The sequence below is a fragment of the Vanessa atalanta genome, chromosome 8, assembly GCF_905147765.1.
Source record: "Vanessa atalanta chromosome 8, ilVanAtal1.2, whole genome shotgun sequence".
In the NCBI taxonomy this organism is placed as follows: domain Eukaryota; kingdom Metazoa; phylum Arthropoda; class Insecta; order Lepidoptera; family Nymphalidae; genus Vanessa; species Vanessa atalanta.
The window spans coordinates 13361853-13379855 of NC_061878.1; the positions used below are offsets into that span (position 1 = coordinate 13361853).

Here is an 18003-nt window from a genome sequence, read left to right on the forward strand (position 1 = left end):
TGTTTATTCCCATGTGGTGTTGAAAAATGGACGCGCACATGATTCTGTGAGGTTTTGAAAATGTTTTCATTTAATGTTTGCATACGTTGAGCGTTAAAAATCGACGGAATTGTGAAAAAGCGTTGAGTGAAAATGACAGATATGCCTCCTTATCTCGCGCTTAACGATGATGAGGATAACAGTGGAGAGCCTGATAGTGACTCCTCGGATTTTGAGGATGATCTGGTTCTAAGTTTTGACAAACCGAGGCACTTGGAGCCCATAAAGGGAGCCGAGCGCGAAGAACACTCTTGGAGAGTCAAAGAAAAGGTACGTGTAAACAGTGTTTGTTTGGTAAACTACGACGTAACTGCGTATATTGTGGCAGACAGGACATATTAAGTTAAAAACAAACGCACATGGACCTATACATTTCCTCCTCAGATAAAAATTGTAAACATACAAAATGTTTCTAATGGTAAAAATTATAGTAATTTTCAAATAATTAAATTTGTAGAAAATTGTTAAAATGTTTGTTATTAAGTGAGAATATACTGTGTTATTTTTCCCAAATTTCAGTTAATTTAAACATTCTTACTTACTTTACACAGGAAATATATAATTATTGTTATATTTGTGTATAATATTCCACAGTATATATTGCTCCTTTAATACTTAATTAATTATATTTTTAATAAAATTGACACAATTAATATATTATTTTATTTTTCTTTTTTATTTAAAATACTTAATGGCACAACACATAAATAGATAAGAGAAGCAAGAAAAAATAATTAACAAACACTAACAACTAAATGTTTGCTTGCATCTAATAGAAATCTATGTTAAGTTAAAATAGTAAGAAGTAAAAGTATCCATAGTTTTAAAAGCTTAGAAAATGCCAAATAAATTAATTTATTGTATTGTATCGACAAATTCTAAGTCCATGTAAATGAAATTTTTTTTTCTATCAAGATTGAATTTCTTCTGACCAATTTTTGAACCTAAAACATGAACTTACTCTGTATGGAGACTATAATTATATATTCATTTTAGTGAGTTGTGATCATTATGAATGGAAGACTACACAGAAAGTTAAACTTCCTTGTACTATAATAAATGTTTGTTGGCTGGCCTTAAATTAGGCTCTCGGAGATATGTAATATGCCTCAAACCTAGCATCCCTTGCTTAACTTTTTATAACAAAGCTTTTCTCATATTCACTCATGTCAATTTTGGACCATCCAATTCAAAACATGGATAATAATTTGTATTCAAACAATAAAGGCATAATTAACTAGAAATATAAGTAAATAAAACCTATGTAATAATTATTAAAAAAGCATTCTTATAGGAACTCAATTGAATGATGTTTTACACAGGTTTATTTTTGAAATGTAAATTATTCCTATAAGACATTTATTAGTTTATTTGAACATTAATTAAAGTTTATATTACATGATAAAGTAATCTTACAATGTTTAGAAAATAATACTCTTCTTTAAGTCACTGTTTATCTAGCTTTCTTCATATACTTTGCCTTGCAACCTTGATAACCTTCAATGAGTTGAGTTTTAAACTAAAAATACATAAATATGCTTTTAATATCTACATTTGATTGTGTCAAATTAATCTATTTTAAGTCTTTTACATCACAGAAATGAATATTTACCATATGTTAAATAATGATTATTTCTAGTACAAGACCCACTGTGTTGCACTGGTGTTGTGCCTTAATGTGGGCGTTGATCCTCCGGATGTTGTCAAGACACAACCTTGTGCCAGGCTGGAGTGCTGGATAGGTATGTATTTAATATTATTTAATAAAATTTAATTCATAATTATCTATTCAACAAACAGACTGATATTATTATATGTTACCCATATTTATCAAGTAACTATAGAAATATGTTTGACACTGCAGATCCGAATTCACTGTCTCCGACCAAGGCTTTAGAGACTATAGGACATGCTCTACAAACACAGTACGAGCGCTGGCAGCCGCGCGCGCGATACAAACAATCCTTGGATCCCACAAGTGATGAGGTATGTATATTGTCTTCGAATGAATTCCTGGATATATGTAGTTTGTTTTAATGGTGATTACAATAGACCTAAGCTTCATTGGATCAAAACATTATTATTCAAATCTTTGTTACTTTCTTCTTAATACTTTCTACCTTGTTGGTCTAACCTAGGACATACAAATAAAAAGTTGTAAGATTTTTCTGTCAACTATTTAGATATTTAAGTCTGGAATTTACTATGCCTTACACACTACCCGACTAGTGTACAGGTACTACTGTGTATTCAGAATCACGAATGCTTCTAAAATTAAACGCTGAATGAGAATTCCAGTAGTTGTTATTCCATTGTATGTAAAGATTGAGAGAATAGAAAATTCACATGTATTTGTGCTCTATGATATATCCTGTGTAACTGTCCAATTACTAGATAATGGCTGACAACCGACTTATGGGAACCTATGGTTAATACTATGACTTCATAAATTTGTCATTAAAATAATTAAACTAAAAACATGTATTTTGATCCAGACATTCAAAATAACTACAAACGGAGGTCTTAGAATCATAACATCTCAGAGGTTTGAGGGCAATGGACGTACGTGGGCGACGATGAGTGGCTGTTTGGGTGTGTTAGGTAATTAGCGGGGGTGCGACCGGCGCGACCTCGCTCTACTTACATTTAGCGTAACCGAAATACGCGTTGACTAACCGTGTTATTATTAGTGAAAATACGTTTCGCAATTAGATGTTTATTTATTAAGGTTTAGGATTCTAACTCCGAATGACTAAAGATTAACTAACTAATATGAATTTTGTATAGTCTGGTCGCGGAGTAAGTTTTCGGACATTGAATTTTTTTTGCCTAAAAACAAGCCAGCAATAGTTAACTATTAATTATTACCAAAATCTACATCATATAATCAATAATTATTAATCTCATGAGCATGGGTACATATTAATTAGTGCTTGTATATTTCATTCATAACACAAAAAAAAAACAAGTATAGATTGACCCGTTTCTAAGATGATTCAATACTGTCTTCCTGTAAACAACAAGGAAAGAATTGTTTAATTATTGATAAATATAATAATATATGTTGAATGAATGAATATTCAATTTTATTCATTTCGCTTCGGTGTTTGAGGAACAGTAAGATAATCCCAGGCTATTAAGATTTCCTGTATTTTTTTCTATTTTATTACCGTCATTTGTATCTCCAACTACGTTGTCATATAAATTATATCTCATAAAATCTACAACATACAAAAGCACGGACAACATGTCATAAATATAACAAAACTATATCCGCGGATAGCGGAGACTGTTTTCAAATACGTATAGTGATTAGTGTGACGTATTATAGGACAAAGTCAAATGAGCGGCAAATTCAACACAATCAGAAAGAGTTCACTCGCAGAACCAACGGATTTACGAGGGTGCGTTTTTATACTGACAATCTTGTACACCAGCGTAAACGACAACTTCAAAACTTGGAGGTTCTTGTAGCAGGAAATATCTTTCTTTTATTTCCATTCAGCTTACATTCTGACTAGATGTACTAAATCCGGTGATACCTTATTTCTTAGCTTTCTTTTTAAATGTATAAAATCTTTCTTCGCAGATCAAAAAACTTTGCTGCTCGCTGCGGCGAAACGCGAAGGAGGAGCGCGTTCTGTTTCACTACAACGGACACGGCGTGCCCAAGCCGACGTCCCAGGGAGAGATTTGGGTATTTAATCGGGTACGTGGCACGTTACTTTGTACATAGCCTGGGTAGCTAGTTGGGTGTCCTACTGTTGAGTTGAGTATTGGTGAAATAAATGTGAAGGAAAACGTCGTGAAGATCGACCCGCCTTGGAGCAGCATCGCTTTGGCGAAGTGAGGTCCTAACGTTCTGCTCAACACCTGCTCAGCCTTAGCCCTGTATATAATAATAACATAATAACCTTCGCCCACAGACATTTGCAAAATGGACATTAACAATTTTACTGCTACTTTATGTTTAATGTTTTTTTGCACAGATCATTTCTAAATAATTTTACTGTTTCAAAAATCGACACCAACCGTTTGTACTGCGCTAATTCTAAAGTGTGCGCACACTCCGCTAATAATTGTTAGCGTAATATAAATCGATTGATTTAAAAATTAGTAGGGTTGTGTGTGGGTATTATACTTTTAGTAGGGTTGTATAAATTTGTAAGTTCGTTAATTTTGTATATTTTTTCACGATTTTATAAATACATATAAAGTAACAAATTTTAAGCAACTTGGCACAAAAAAACGATTTTCACTAAAATTAGCGTAGTAGAAATTGTAGGTGTCGAAATATTGTGTTTCTTTTTATTTTTAAATTGTCAAATACGACAATATAAAAATAATTTTATTTTAAATTGCATTTTATAGTACAGAATGTACTGAATGTACTGTAATTTTTATGAATTTCCACAGGCTTACACCCAGTACATTCCCCTGTCCATGTACGACCTGCAGACGTGGATGGGCGCCCCGTCGCTGTACGTGTACGACTGCTCCAACGCCGGAGTCATCGTCGACAACTTCAAGCAGTTCGCGGAGCAGCACGAGAGGGACTATGAGGTGCGATTCTAAGTGTACTCAGAGTGCAAGCAGTGTCCAAGGGAACATTACTACCAAAAATCAAACGATAATATATTTTTAGTGACAAAATAAAACAAAATATGAATAAAAGTAATTTTCAAATGTAATCACTGTGCTTGCGCGTTAAAGCAGACACTCGTAATTAACCTCCGCCGAGCCGCGGCCGCAGATGCAGGCGAGCGCGGCGGGCGCGACGGGAGCGGCCGGGCCGGCGCCGGTGTGCTACCGGAACTGCATCCAGCTGGCGGCGTGCGCGGCCGGCCAGAGCCTGCCCATGTCGCCCGAGCTGCCGGCCGACCTGTTCACGGCGTGCCTCACCACGCCCGTCAAGATGGCCATCAAGTGGTTCGTGCTGCGCACGCGCCTGCGCGTCGCGCGCGCCGACCTCGTCGACCTCATCGACAAGTGCGTCCCCTCCGCCATATTCGCCTCCGCCATATTCGCTTTGGACTCAATGCGACGATATTTTATTAAATAGAAGGCCAGCACAATGTGCAGTGTTTATATCTGTATTGAGACATGATGAGATTCACAGTTCATTTCTACTTAAGATACGGGTTAGGACAACGATGATATTGACGACATGTACGTACGTCGAGATAGTGTTTCATAAATTATATAAGCACACACACGTGAATCTGTATATATTTTTTCTTTATTCTGATACAGGACTAGAGTCCGTTTTATTGCTCTTTCCAGGATCCCCGGTCAGGTGACCGACCGCCGGACGATGCTGGGCGAGTTGAACTGGATCTTCACGGCCATAACCGACACCATCGCGTGGAGTTCGCTACCCCCGGACCTGTTCCAGCAACTATTCCGGGCGGATCTCCTTACCGCTAGCCTGTGCCGAAACTTCCTGCTGGCCGACAGGATCATGAGGTAGATAGCGTGCGAGCCGCCCGCCCCCCCGGGATCCCCGACCCGCGACCGAGTGTACATGCTCCCCCCGGCAGGTCGTACAACTGCACGCCCGTGTCGTCGCCGGCGCTGCCGTCGCTGGCGCGCCACCCGCTGTGGGCGGCGTGGGAGCACACGCTGGACCTTGCGCTGGCGCAGCTGCCGGCGCTGCTGGAGCGCCCGCACCACCACTACCGGCACTCGCCCTTCTTCCGCGACCAACTCACCGCCTTCCAGCTGTGGCTCGACCTCGGAAATTGTGAGTAAAACGCCCAATTCGACAATTAAAAAGTATTCTGAATAGATCTGACGGAATTATTAGAGATCCGATTTGATCGGTGAACGTTCGATAACGCGACGTGAGAACGTAGAATGAGTGCGGGCGTGTCCGCAGGGTCGGTGTCGCGGCCGCCGCCCGACCAGCTGCCCATGGTGCTGCAGGTGCTGCTGAGCACGCTGCACCGTGTGCGCGCGCTGCAGATCCTGTGCCGCTTCCTGTCGCTGGGCGCGTGGGCCGTGCGCGCCGTGCTGGCCGTGGGCATCTTCCCCTACATGCTCAAGCTTCTGCAGGCTTCCGCGCACGACCTGCGCGCCTCCATGGTCTACATCTGGGCCAAAATCATTGCCGTGGACCCCGTGAGTATTTGTCATCTAAAACTATGTAAATGTATGTACCATAAAAACTAACTTACTTAAATTTGTTTAACCTTTACGTGTGATTAGTGAGACCGTTCAGTATAACATTATTTTTTCCCTATTGCAGACTTGTCAAGTGGATTTGGTGAATGCAAAAGGTCACAAGTACTTCTTATCTATACTGCAAGACCCATCGGTTGATGTAAGTTTAATTATTATTAGATTTTTCATTCATGTTAATTTTAAATTTAAAAAATATATATTTTAAATCAAATCCATTTTCAGACTGAACATCGGACACTGGCTGCATTTGTTTTAGCTGGCATCGTCGACAACTACCCGGCGGGACAAGAGGCCGCTTTGCAGGTATACTCATTTTTTCAAGTGTTCTAACGATACTAATTATTATGCCATCTGCGTCAGCAATATCCTTTACAAATATTATCAACTAATATAATATTATTTTCATGCACTATATTATCGGACATGCTATCCGGTGTCGTTCTCTGGAACGATTTGAATACATGCGACTGTTGAACGCGAACGCAGGGCTCGATGATATCGGCGTGCCTCGAGCAGCTGGGCGAGGGCGCCGAGCGCGCGGGCTGGCGCCTGCAGCAGTGGGCCTGCATCGGCCTGGGCCGCCTGTGGCGCGGCTGGGACGCGGCGCGCTGGGCCGGCGTGCGCGACCTGGCGCACGAGAAGCTGGCGGCGCTGCTGCCGCACCCGCGCCCCGAGGTGCGCGCCGCCTGCGCCTTCGCGCTCGCCGCCTTCGTGTCGGCCGGCGCCGCCGCGCCCGCGCGCACCGACCACGCCAACGCGCTCGACCAGCAGGTGGCCGTGCAGCTGGCGGCGCGCCTGCGCGACGACGCCTCGCCGCTCGTGCGCGCCGAGATCCTCGCCGGTAACCGACCCCTCCCCGCACCCCACCCGCCAGCCCCCCGACGGCCGCACTCTATGCTCGCGTCTCGTTGTTGCAGCGCTCCAGTGGATGGTTTTAATATTCGAGCAACACTTCATCGCCGTGTACATCAACGAGAGGGTGCGACGCAGCGACAGGTGAGCCCCCATCCTATCTCTCTCTATGTTTTATATATTATATTACTCAAAAAGTTACATCCAACATTTAGCGAATCGATAAAATATCGGTCGACGTCGATGTATAATGACGCAGTGGCCGTGTGCGCAGGGAGAGCGGGCGCGGCGGGCGCGCGGGGCGCGTGGACACGGGGCAGGACGCGCTGGCGGCCGCGCGCACGCCGCCCGCCGCGCGCGCGCCGCACGCGCTGCCGCCCGCGCTCGCGCTGCCCGCCATCGGTACCGTCCCTTTGCATTACGATACTCGCTCAGCCCTCGGTATGGTATGGTATCGGTATTTCACTGTGTAGTGCGTCGTGCGCAGGTTTCGGCTCGGTGTACATGAAGCTGTGGGGCACGCTGTGCGCGATGGCTCGCGAGCCGCACCCGCAACTGGCACAGATGGCGGCCGACATCATCGCGTACGTCTCTAACCAGGTACCGTCGGAGCGGCAGCCCGTGCTTAGACTCGTCCGTATCGAGCGGTTCGGAGTCTATAACTATTTTAAAAATGTCCAATCAGGTAGACAGCGTCGGCCGCGACGTGGAGCGTCATCCGCCCCACTCGCATAGCGGTGGGGGGTCTAGTTCGCTGCCGCCGTCGCCCAACACCCGAGCACCGCACGCGCACCACGACTCGCGCACGTTACCGCACATGGGTACGTATGACTGCGAATTGGAATACTGCTGGACATGGATTTTTTTAATATATATAATTATTAACTGTGAGACGTATGCCCAGGTCACCGCCGGGGAAAGTCTGGTCTCCCGCACACGATATCAGAGGACTCGGTGGCGCATCGTGACCGCGAACGAGACTCGACCTCCTCTAATTCTAGTTAGTATACAACTTGCTATATTTTTATAATATCTACAATCAAGCGAGGCTGTGACCTACCCGAACTGCGTTAGGGAAGAATCGCGTTACATAATACCAATAAATGTAGAGGTGGAGACATGGCTAGAAAGCGTGCGTCTCAATCGATGATTGTGGGTACAAACCCACGCAAGCACCACTGAATTTTCTTGTGCTTAATTTGTGTTCATAATTCGTTTCGTGCTCGGCGGTGAAGTAAAATAACGTGAGGAAACCTGTATTTGTATAATTTCAATGAAATTCTACCATATGTGTATCCACTAACTCGTATTGGAGCAGCGTGGTGAAAAATGCTCTAAACCTCAAAGGAAGAGGAGGCCTCAGCCCAGTAGTGGGAAATTTGCAGACTGTTGATGTTAATACCAATAAATAAAATAATAAATAAATGTACGAACATACAATTTTTACTAATATTATATATCCTCAGGTCAATCGACGAAGAAAGTGATAGTATCGACTCAGTTCGTGGAGTGGGCGACGGCGCAGTTCGCGCGCGGGGACGCGTCGGGCGGCGCCACGGGCCCCTTCGCGGCGGCGCAGGCCGGCGACGGCGCGGCGGCGGGCGCGGAGGGCGCGGGCGCGGGCGCGGCCCACGCGGCGCGCGCGCCCGCCGACTGCGAGAGCCGCGCGCACCACGAGCGCGTGTGGCGCCGCGCGCGCAACCGCAGCATCCGCCGGGAGGCCCGCGGTGAGCGTCTGCCGGGGCGCCCGTCTCGCCGCGGGGCAGCGGGGGCCTTAAAGCGCCGTGTGTTTCAGCCCTGCGCGCGTCGCACCCGCCCCGCCTGGAGACGGTCGCGTTCCACTCGCGCTGCCCGCTGCCGCCGGCGGTGGTGCTGTTCCACCCCTACGAGCAGCACGCCGCGCTCGCTTCCAAAGAAAATTTCGGGTGCGTAGCATCCACCCGGCTACTTGGGCCCACTGCTTATAGATCGAACTCAGACCCTAGTACGACACTCGAGTCGAAGATTACATAATATATATTCTCTGTATTAGTTTATAGCGTACGAGCAACGTAAAGATTGTCGGCACCTGTTTGTGCTCACTACTACAACTGTAACGCTTTGCGCCTTTGTCATACATGTAGGAAATTGGACAAAGCAGTAATTTTTTTAAAGTCGTGCCCTAACTATTTTCCTTCGACATCTCCAGGATCTGGGACTGGGGCACGGCGGCCAAGCTTTGCGTCGGATCGTGGAGACGCGCGTGGGGCCGCATCACGTCGCTGGCCTACCTCAACGCGCACCACCACGCACTGCTAGCCGTCGCCTCGCACCAGGGACACCTTGCCATCTACAGGTGACGAACGTGCTACATATATATATACACTGACTGGAGAATTTAAAATGTAATGACCGTATTCGACCACAACGCTAGAGTCGAATGATCGATATCAATAACAACTGTGCGTTGCAGGCCGTCGGGCAGCGGCATGGAGCCGGCGCTGGTGTCGGCGTGGCGGGCGCTCGACGTGCGGCCGGCGCCCGACTACCGCCCGCCCTCCGCGCAGCCGCTCTACAGTCAGTGCATCGCACCCCACCATACACTTACACTTACCAATGAATGCAGCATTTAATATAACCAACCTTCTAATATGACATCTATACAATATCGATTCCAACCATATGTCCCTTTACAGAAACTCATATAAATCATAACTACTAAAATTTGCCTTTGTTAAATTGCCTTAAGTGGTAACCTTAAGTGACCGACCGGCACTTGTAGAATTAAAGTGAATGACGAGTGAGTCGTGCAGGTCTGGCGCAGCTGGTCACGGAGCAGTTCGCGCCGGCCGACGAGCGGAGTGGCAGCAAGGGGATGCTCTCTGACCCCAACAGTGAGTGCACATGAGCGAGGTGTTATATTTCTTTGTTTTATAATTGTCATCTTACACTGCGTCATGGTGTATGTGGACAAAAGAATGGGAACAATATGGACAAGAAAAAAACATAAAAAACATAGACATTGTTCAAATTCCACGCGCAAACAACGAATATTTATACATCATTAATAATAAGGTTTATGGTGCAAACAGTACGCAGAATTCAAAATGTAATATAAACATATACCGCTCGTGCGCGTGCAGTGGGGAGCAGCGCGCCGCCCTCGGGCACCCTGCTGCGCTGGAGCGCGTCGCGACGCTCGCTGGCGCTGGCCGGCCAGGCCGCCACCGTGCGCCTGTGGGACGCGCACGCCGAGCTGCTGCAGGCCGACATACCCACCGGTACTCACACACGACCTTCTCCCTTATCGCACGTTAGGTTCGAAGGCGCAATCGAATCATTTCAAAAAAATAATTTATTTTGATCGATATCCGTGTATAACCATAACGGTATCACCGTACTAACAATCGAGCATGGCGGCCAGAGTGCGAGGCGGCGGCGACGTCGCTGTGGCGCGGCGGGCGCGCGGCTCGCGTGCTGGCCGGCTTCGGCGACGGCTCGGTGCGCGCGTGGGACGAGCGCGCGCCGCGGGCGACGACGGCGCTGCGCGCGCACGCCGCGCCCGTGCTGTGCGCCGCGCCGCGCGACGACGCGCACGCGCTGGTGACGGGCGCGGCCGACGGCGAGGTGCGCGTGTACGACGCGCGCAAGCTGGCGCGGCCGCTGCACGTGCTGCGCGCGCCGGCGCCGCTGGCCGCGCTCGACGTGCACCCGCGCGCGCCGCTCATCGCCTGGTGCGTCACATTCCTGACTTCTCTCTTCGATCGAATTATTCGCTCCTTCGTTTCGTTTGAGATATGCCTCGAGGGAGCGCGTTATAATTTGTATCGTCTTCTTCAGCGGGTCGGTGAATCAGTGCATCAGCATTTACGACTTGAAGGGCGGTGCGCTCAACACCATAAAGTTTCACGAAGGCTTCATGGGGGCTCGCATAGGGCCCGTCTCCTGTCTCGCCTTCCATCCGCTCAGGTAGTATCTCATTACATTTCAAAAATTGTATTAGTAACAGCTGTATAAAATTATCTAATTTTGGGCTTAAAACGTGCTAACCCGATCTGTTTGTGTCGCCGCAGATGTGCCCTGGGGGTTGGCTCCAAGGACTCCACGGTGTCGGTGTACGTGTCTGAGGCGCGTCGGTGACCCTCGCTCTACGGGCTGGCGCTGCCGCTGCCCTTTGCGCAGTGACAGCGCACCCGCCTCTGCCGCCATCACCACCGCCGCCACCATTTCCGCCATCGCTATCGTCATGTACACGCACGCAGGTGACTGTTAACCCATACCATAAATATTAACTTATGTATAATCAGTTGTGTGTGACAAGTAAGGATATTTATATTATTAATGTTTAATATAGTGGTTATAACATTTATGTTTTTAAATATATAAAACATTTTTTATTTATTTTTAGGAATATCAAGAAGTTCAGCTGAGGATAACAACATTGAAAAATCCTCGGAAACACACTCGCACTCAGGTTTCCGAGATACAAATCGAAGTGCGCGAGCTTGCATATTCCTTGAACAAACTAAAGTACGTTTGGTATTGCGGATACACTACAGGTAGTTCTAACATAAGCTTATGTTATATTTATATATAACCATCACCGACAAGAAAAGTAATGTAGATTCTTAAGTAAGCTTAGTTGAGCCCTAAGGTACTGTACTCCATACACACCTACTTGTATATATATACATTGCACACGCACATACTCTTCCAGATCACAATACTACAACTTATCTTATCCTAATAAAATAATTATGAATATCTTTTAAAAATCTAGCAAAACTTTCTCTCAGTCTTCTGTACTAGAAATATTAAAGTTTATACATTTGGACGAGTATGTGTGTATAAAATTGACTTCCAATATTTTAGAAATAAGTTTGCAAGTCAACTCATAGAACGCATGTAGTAGCTCCCTGAATAGCTCCCACCGACATAATACACTCCCCGTCCGTTCGTAATGTTCTAGTCAATATTAATATATTTATTTTCTGTGCATTATAAATGAAACTTTTCACTTCTACTTCTGAACAGTTCTTAATTTATTTTCATATATAAAAAAAAATAGAAGTATGTAACTCTGAGCTCTGAACAACATTAGTTAAACGATATTTTCTGTTTTCATCTAAACCTGACACTATTTTACAGTACGAGTCCCACCGATTTCTTAACATGAGTGCCATAAATTGAACAACATTCAATCACACATCTTATGATACACAAACGAGCTACCTATACAACATATTTTCAACGAGATCTACTCAGGGAACTAACTGCTACTGAAACTTACTTTAGTAACGACGGTATCAACCAATGGTGTTGCCAGGTCGAAATAAAAACATTGACAAAAGATATTCGATTTCGAAAAATTCGGGTGATATTTTTTTATTGTACTGCGGATACAAACTATTTCCGATAATTGTTACTTTTCCAAATATTGTTTTACTTGATTTAAAAAACTTGAAGTTAACTGCGATCAATTTAGGTGCTAAGGTTTATTTGTAAATTATTCAACAATTAAAGAGATATGAGCGATATGTACATTAATGAAGAGGTGGTGAGCTATTTTTCTTTTTTCTAAAATAATACTGAAAAAAAAATGGCAAGATAATTGATAAACATTACCACAAATAAATAGTGTTAATGTACAACTGACTTACGCAAAAAAATTATAAACGATTAGGTCCCAGTTTCCTGCGTAGAAATATTTATATGAAATGATGTCGCGCGATTAACAAACAAATCAGTTACATGATGCAACTTATTTAGCCAAATATATCTTTGTATATTAACCGTAACGTACTCTAAGTGTAGGACACGATAGGTTTAATTAATATAGCGCGTCAATAATGGGCGTCGCCGTGTTAAACATAAGTGAATGCAATATGAGAGTTATTTAGTGTTCGATGATGGCGTCTCGGGGCCGGAGCCGTGTTAAAACCATCATTCCTCAACGTTTGCGTTCCTCGCTCACAAGAAAATATCGATTTTATTTACAGGTGCCTTAAATTTGTTCTCTCGTCTATGTCTCGTGTGTACTCTCACCAATTTAGTCTAAAGTTGACTCTGAAAAATATATAATAATGATGATTTTAACATAATCCGCGGGATACTAGGGAATTATTTAAGCATTTTAAGCGGAACTTAGCGAAATATTAGCATTTTACGTAGCACGTCTCAACGAAAAAGTGTTCAAGAGGTGCTACCTGATATATTTACAATACTGTTTAATATTATACTCCAATGGCTGCTTGTGTTCTTCCCTCAACTGTGACTACGTAAGAAATAACAATCTAAACGTGCATTCGCTGCGTCGTATACTCAGTCACTCTATTTAAAGGTTTTTTTTATTTTATTTTATTTTCAGATGTAAAGTTTGTGATTAGTGATCAGAAAGTTCCTAAAACTCAATTGTTATTAGATGCCATTTTTTTTATTTAAGTTTTTATAACTACGTAACAGCTGGATATTTTGTGTTCTTTTGTTTTAATTAGATTTTACAAATTATGTTGTTGTTCGAAGTTTTATTTAGGTTTACACCGAATGAGTGAAATTAATCTGATGTAGCTCTAGTTTTAGGTAAACGATAATAAGCATTTAACGATTTATTTACTTAAATAATAGGTATTTAAAGAACAAGTTGAGTATGTTGATGAAATCAATGTAATCGTGGACTCGCGTGATACAAATTATACAAAGCTGGACACCATTTAAAAGGTAGCTTGATTACATGTAAAATTAAGTTTCGATTATGAATTGGTTTATATCATCGCTTTTACTATATTGTGTAATTTAAAATGTACATTTTACATAATAATATTGTTGTTGTTAAAATAAAACAAAGTGCATATATAATTCTTTTATTTACATTTATACCGCCACCTTTACCTTTGTGTTTGAAAATGACAATTTTATTTTATCTTTGGCATAATCAATTGAAATTTAAGTTTTACATTCTTGCTCAGGAGTATATAAATTCCGACAGCAGCAACTTCTTCAAACGCCGAAGATGCGTGGTACCTATTATTAATAAACCTGTTACATAATGAAAAGTGGTCTAATTAATAAGACATTTTATAAAAATATACATAATAAATATTTTAAAACATTGGTTCTTTTTTTAATTTTTATAATTAACTTTTAATAATTTAATTTTGTCAATTGCGCAAAAGGGAATCGTTTTGAAAAAAATAAGCAAAAATATCGTAAGTACCTGTAGACAACTTCTAAGTTACTCTGATGTAATGTATGTAATAGGGTACTTTCGGTAGTAAAAAATAAATTATGAAATTTGATAAACATTAAAATATAATGTGTATAAATTTATTTAAATATTAAGTCATATAAACGCATTAATATTTTATATTAAAATTATTTTAAGTGACCTAAAACACAAGCTGTCATGGTGTGGCGTTAGATAGGCAAAAATTGACATTTCAATATCATCTGGCTCTTTGATAAACAAGTTTTCTGGAGTTTTAATGCTACTGTTTTTACATTAGACACCAACAATAGCGATTGTAATTCATTATTTTCCCTAAAAACACCAAATATTAATAGCTGTTAATGTTAAATGAGTGTCAGTCTGATACTGCACATCCCGTTGCGCCGAACGTCACTCAATTTCATAATAATTGATTACAACCTAATTTTAAGGTTAGAATTAAAGGGTTGCTTTTATTTGAGATATAGCAATCTCAGGAACAAAGCATTGCTTCAATACGGAAGTACTTCTGGGGGTTCCTGGCACATATATATATTTGCTGGTAGCCAGATACCATTTCACTAGTAAAAGTTTTGTTTACATTATTCAAAAATTACAATCCAATCAAAACTTTTATATTCAAATAGATCTTTTACAAGTACTTCTGAATCTTCAGCTCTGTGCTCTACTACCAGTTCCGAATGTGGATTCTACTAATAAGAACTGGCAATAGACTCAATTGAATTCAAGAAAAAATAATGGGAAAAAATATATCATAAAATTAAAAAAAAATATTTTATACTCAAAACTTTAATGACTAACAAAACTCTTGGTAACCATTCTGCTTATAATGACATCTAGCAAATCCAGATCAGATTTCAAATTATTCAATTTATACGCACTTTTAACGTCTTTTAAATTAGTAAATTTATTTAATTCACTCAAAGAACATAATTCTCCTTCTATTGCATTTATAATGTCTTCACTTTCATCAGTTTCATTAACTAAAAAACAGATGAGTACACTGTTGTCCTTTTCAACACCAAATTTACTTAGACTTTGTGAGATATTCTTAGTCAGGGATAAATTGTACAATATTTCCGAGTAAACAGTCTTCGTTACCATTGTATTGGATCTTTCTGACAGTATGGCCCGGTTCGCGGCTACGACAACTTGAAGAATGTCTAGTATTAAGCTTGGTTTTATTACTGCACATTTCCAGGTACCGTCAATAACATTGCTTCTTATCGTTTCGACGTTCTTAACATCCCTCATGAGATATATCTTGACCCTCGTTTCAGTTTTAGGATCAAGAGCACAAGTGTAAGGTTCCGGAGACATTTTTTTTTTTTTGGCAGCAATACAATACGACAATGTCAGCCAAATTAATCTGTTTATTATTGACTCATGGAAAGGTATGAATGTATAAAATAGACACACAAATATTTTATTAATTACAAAAATCAAAAATATATGCACAATGTGACATAATTGTATGTAAACATATTGACAATGACAATTGACATAATTATTCTATTCTCTCTGATTTCAACTTACAGAGAATAAATACAGAATACACGTTAGACGTTAAACACAATATGAATGTGGTATGCGCTGGGCTAACATCTGCAATTTTGTGTATTTCGTCATTGGTAGCAAGCTTAGTGCTTGCTACCAATGAACTAGTCGTAAAGTGATGTTTTTTTTACTTTTTCCGTCCAAACTGCATTAAGTTCATTAGACTAAACAGGTCACTGGATACTGGATTTGGTACTCTCCGGTAACCACGATCACACAATAAATATATTGCCAAAATATATATCCCTATAATATCTTAAACATGCCAAAACATATACATATACAATTTTTACCATTTAGAGGGCGAAAAAATCGTCCTTAGTGTTCAAATAATACAAAATGACATAAGAAGATATGTTGAAAGCATAGCTGCAGAATTAACAGTCAATACTTTTAAAAAAAGGGACTTAATGTAAGAATTTAAAAAAATATAAAATTTAGAGATACATTACAACACCGTAATATCTTACCATTTTATTATATTATATAAGTGCAGTTTCATTTTCTTTTATTTTTTACATGTTGAATCCCTTATTTAACAACGACATAACAAGATTTTTATTCTTACTTCCTTTGTCATTAAATTTAAGTATCAAAGTAATATAAGCTGTTTGTATTTGAAATTAGAGTGAAAGTTGCTCACTCCTATATCATAGGCCATAGCAATTCATAATGGCCTTGATCCTATCAAACAAAATTATTTGAATTTGTATTTGGAATTTTAGAATAAACTTTATATACTGTGTTCTAGAAATTACGAACGTAATAATTGGTACATTTTATCCATTTTTATATGTTTAACTTAAGTGTATTTAAATTATATATTGTTTAACTCTGTTATCTTATACGATAAGATAGATGTTTTTGTGTAACTTATTATTCTAATGAATTTGCACTTTTACTTATCACTGTAACTAATAACCTTATAACTTGTACATTGAGTCAAAATTAAAATGTGGATTCAAAGAGTTAATTCTTTTAAACAAATTAGAAAACTTCAAAGTGTAAAATATTTATCAACAAAAATACAAGATTTCGAAAATGTTGGGCCCATTGTATTTCATAAATTAGGAGGTGAGGATAAAGGGATTGCAGTGTACGGTTTGAACAGTCCAAAGGCAAGAAACGCTCTTGGCTTTGATCTCATACAATCTATGCGGGAAGTCAACCAACTCATCCGAGAGGACACAAAAATCTCAGTGGTAATACTGCATAGTTTAGTACCTGGAATATTCTGTGCTGGTACGTTTATTTAATAAATGAGTGGAAACCAATACTAGCTGTTTATTAGAAACATGATAATATATTTTAATATTTTAGGAGCAAATTTAAAGGAAAGGTTTAAAATGAATGATGATGAAGTTGCAACATTTGTGCGAGGACTTAGAAACACATTTATAGAAATAGAGGATTTACCAATGCCTACAATAGCTGCTGTCGAGGGGGTGGCTGTAGGGGGAGGATTAGAATTGGCTCTGGCTTGTGATATTAGGGTGGCTGCGGAAACAGCAAAACTAGGTCTGATTGAAACAGGAAGAGGTCTTATCCCTGGTGCTGGTGGCACCCAGAGACTACCTAGAGTAGTACATCTAAATATTGCTAAAGAATTAATATTCACATCTAGAATAGTCAATGGAACTGAAGCTAAAGATCTTGGTAAGATTTTGAAATTAGTTCATACATATTTCACTGTTAATATCACTGGTTGGTAACTTTTGTTTTGTTTTTAGGACTAGTCAATCATGTAGTTCCACAAAATAATAAGAACAATGCTGCCTTTGAAAAATCAATGACTATAGCTCGTGAAATAATTTCAAATGCACCCATCGCTCTGAGATGTGCAAAGCAGGCTATCAATGAGGGTGTCCAACTCAGCATCAAAGATGGTTATGAAGTGGAGCAGAAGTGCTATGAAATAAATATTCCCACTAAAGACAGACAGGAGGGAATGCTGTCTTTCATGGAAAAGAGAAAACCTCAATATCAAGGGCATTGAGATTAGTTTGTAATAATAAGAATTTACTGAAAACAGGACCAAATAATATTTTTATTGTTGTTATTATTATTAAATGTTAAACCAATATTATCTCTTTTAATTATGTAATAATAAATAAAAATATTTTAGAATATTTTAATTTTCTGATAACATTATCACAATTTTTTTGTTA

The 18003-nt window shown here is 40.8% G+C and overlaps 3 protein-coding genes across 3 annotated transcripts; 2 read left to right on the top strand and 1 right to left on the bottom strand.

Moving 5' to 3' along the window:
• On the top strand, window positions 1–11962 carry LOC125065956 (regulatory-associated protein of mTOR). The gene is given in 28 exon segments (XM_047673815.1): window positions 1–309; window positions 1679–1781; window positions 1904–2025; window positions 3629–3748; window positions 4456–4602; window positions 4793–5028; window positions 5323–5505; window positions 5580–5782; window positions 5918–6159; window positions 6287–6361; window positions 6445–6525; window positions 6709–7063; window positions 7140–7218; window positions 7334–7442; window positions 7486–7674; window positions 7760–7895; window positions 7979–8074; window positions 8541–8801; window positions 8870–8999; window positions 9263–9409; window positions 9527–9630; window positions 9867–9947; window positions 10197–10334; window positions 10478–10787; window positions 10894–10993; window positions 11127–11315; window positions 11462–11583; window positions 11926–11962. Coding segments are annotated over 28 exon segments (4272 nt in total). The 5' UTR covers window positions 1–132.
• Window positions 11963–14589: 2627 nt separating this feature from the next.
• On the bottom strand, window positions 14590–15777 carry LOC125065781 (EKC/KEOPS complex subunit Tprkb-like). The gene has a single exon (XM_047673599.1). The coding sequence runs from the start codon at window positions 15596–15598 to the stop codon at window positions 15068–15070; it is 531 nt and encodes a 176-aa protein (XP_047529555.1). The 5' UTR covers window positions 15599–15777; the 3' UTR covers window positions 14590–15067.
• A 669-nt stretch (window positions 15778–16446) lies between these two features.
• LOC125065595 (enoyl-CoA hydratase domain-containing protein 2, mitochondrial) lies at window positions 16447–17916 on the top strand. The gene is made up of 3 exons (XM_047673299.1): window positions 16447–17077; window positions 17156–17491; window positions 17566–17916. Exons 1-3 carry the CDS (start codon window positions 16789–16791, stop codon window positions 17829–17831), a joined length of 891 nt encoding a protein of 296 aa, XP_047529255.1. The 5' UTR covers window positions 16447–16788; the 3' UTR covers window positions 17832–17916.
• The last annotated feature ends 87 nt before the right edge of the window (window positions 17917–18003 follow it).

Bases quoted from the DNA above. Each gene is read 5' to 3' on its own strand.
- LOC125065781 (XM_047673599.1), bottom strand. From the start codon at position 15,598: ATGTCTCCGGAACCTTACACTTGTGCTCTTGATCCTAAAACTGAAACG.
- LOC125065595 (XM_047673299.1), top strand. From the start codon at position 16,789: ATGTGGATTCAAAGAGTTAATTCTTTTAAACAAATTAGAAAACTTCAA. The intron at 17,078-17,155 runs GTACGTTTATTT...TTAATATTTTAG, and splicing joins ACCTGGAATATTCTGTGCTG to GAGCAAATTTAAAGGAAAGG. The intron at 17,492-17,565 runs GTAAGATTTTGA...TTTTGTTTTTAG, and splicing joins AACTGAAGCTAAAGATCTTG to GACTAGTCAATCATGTAGTT.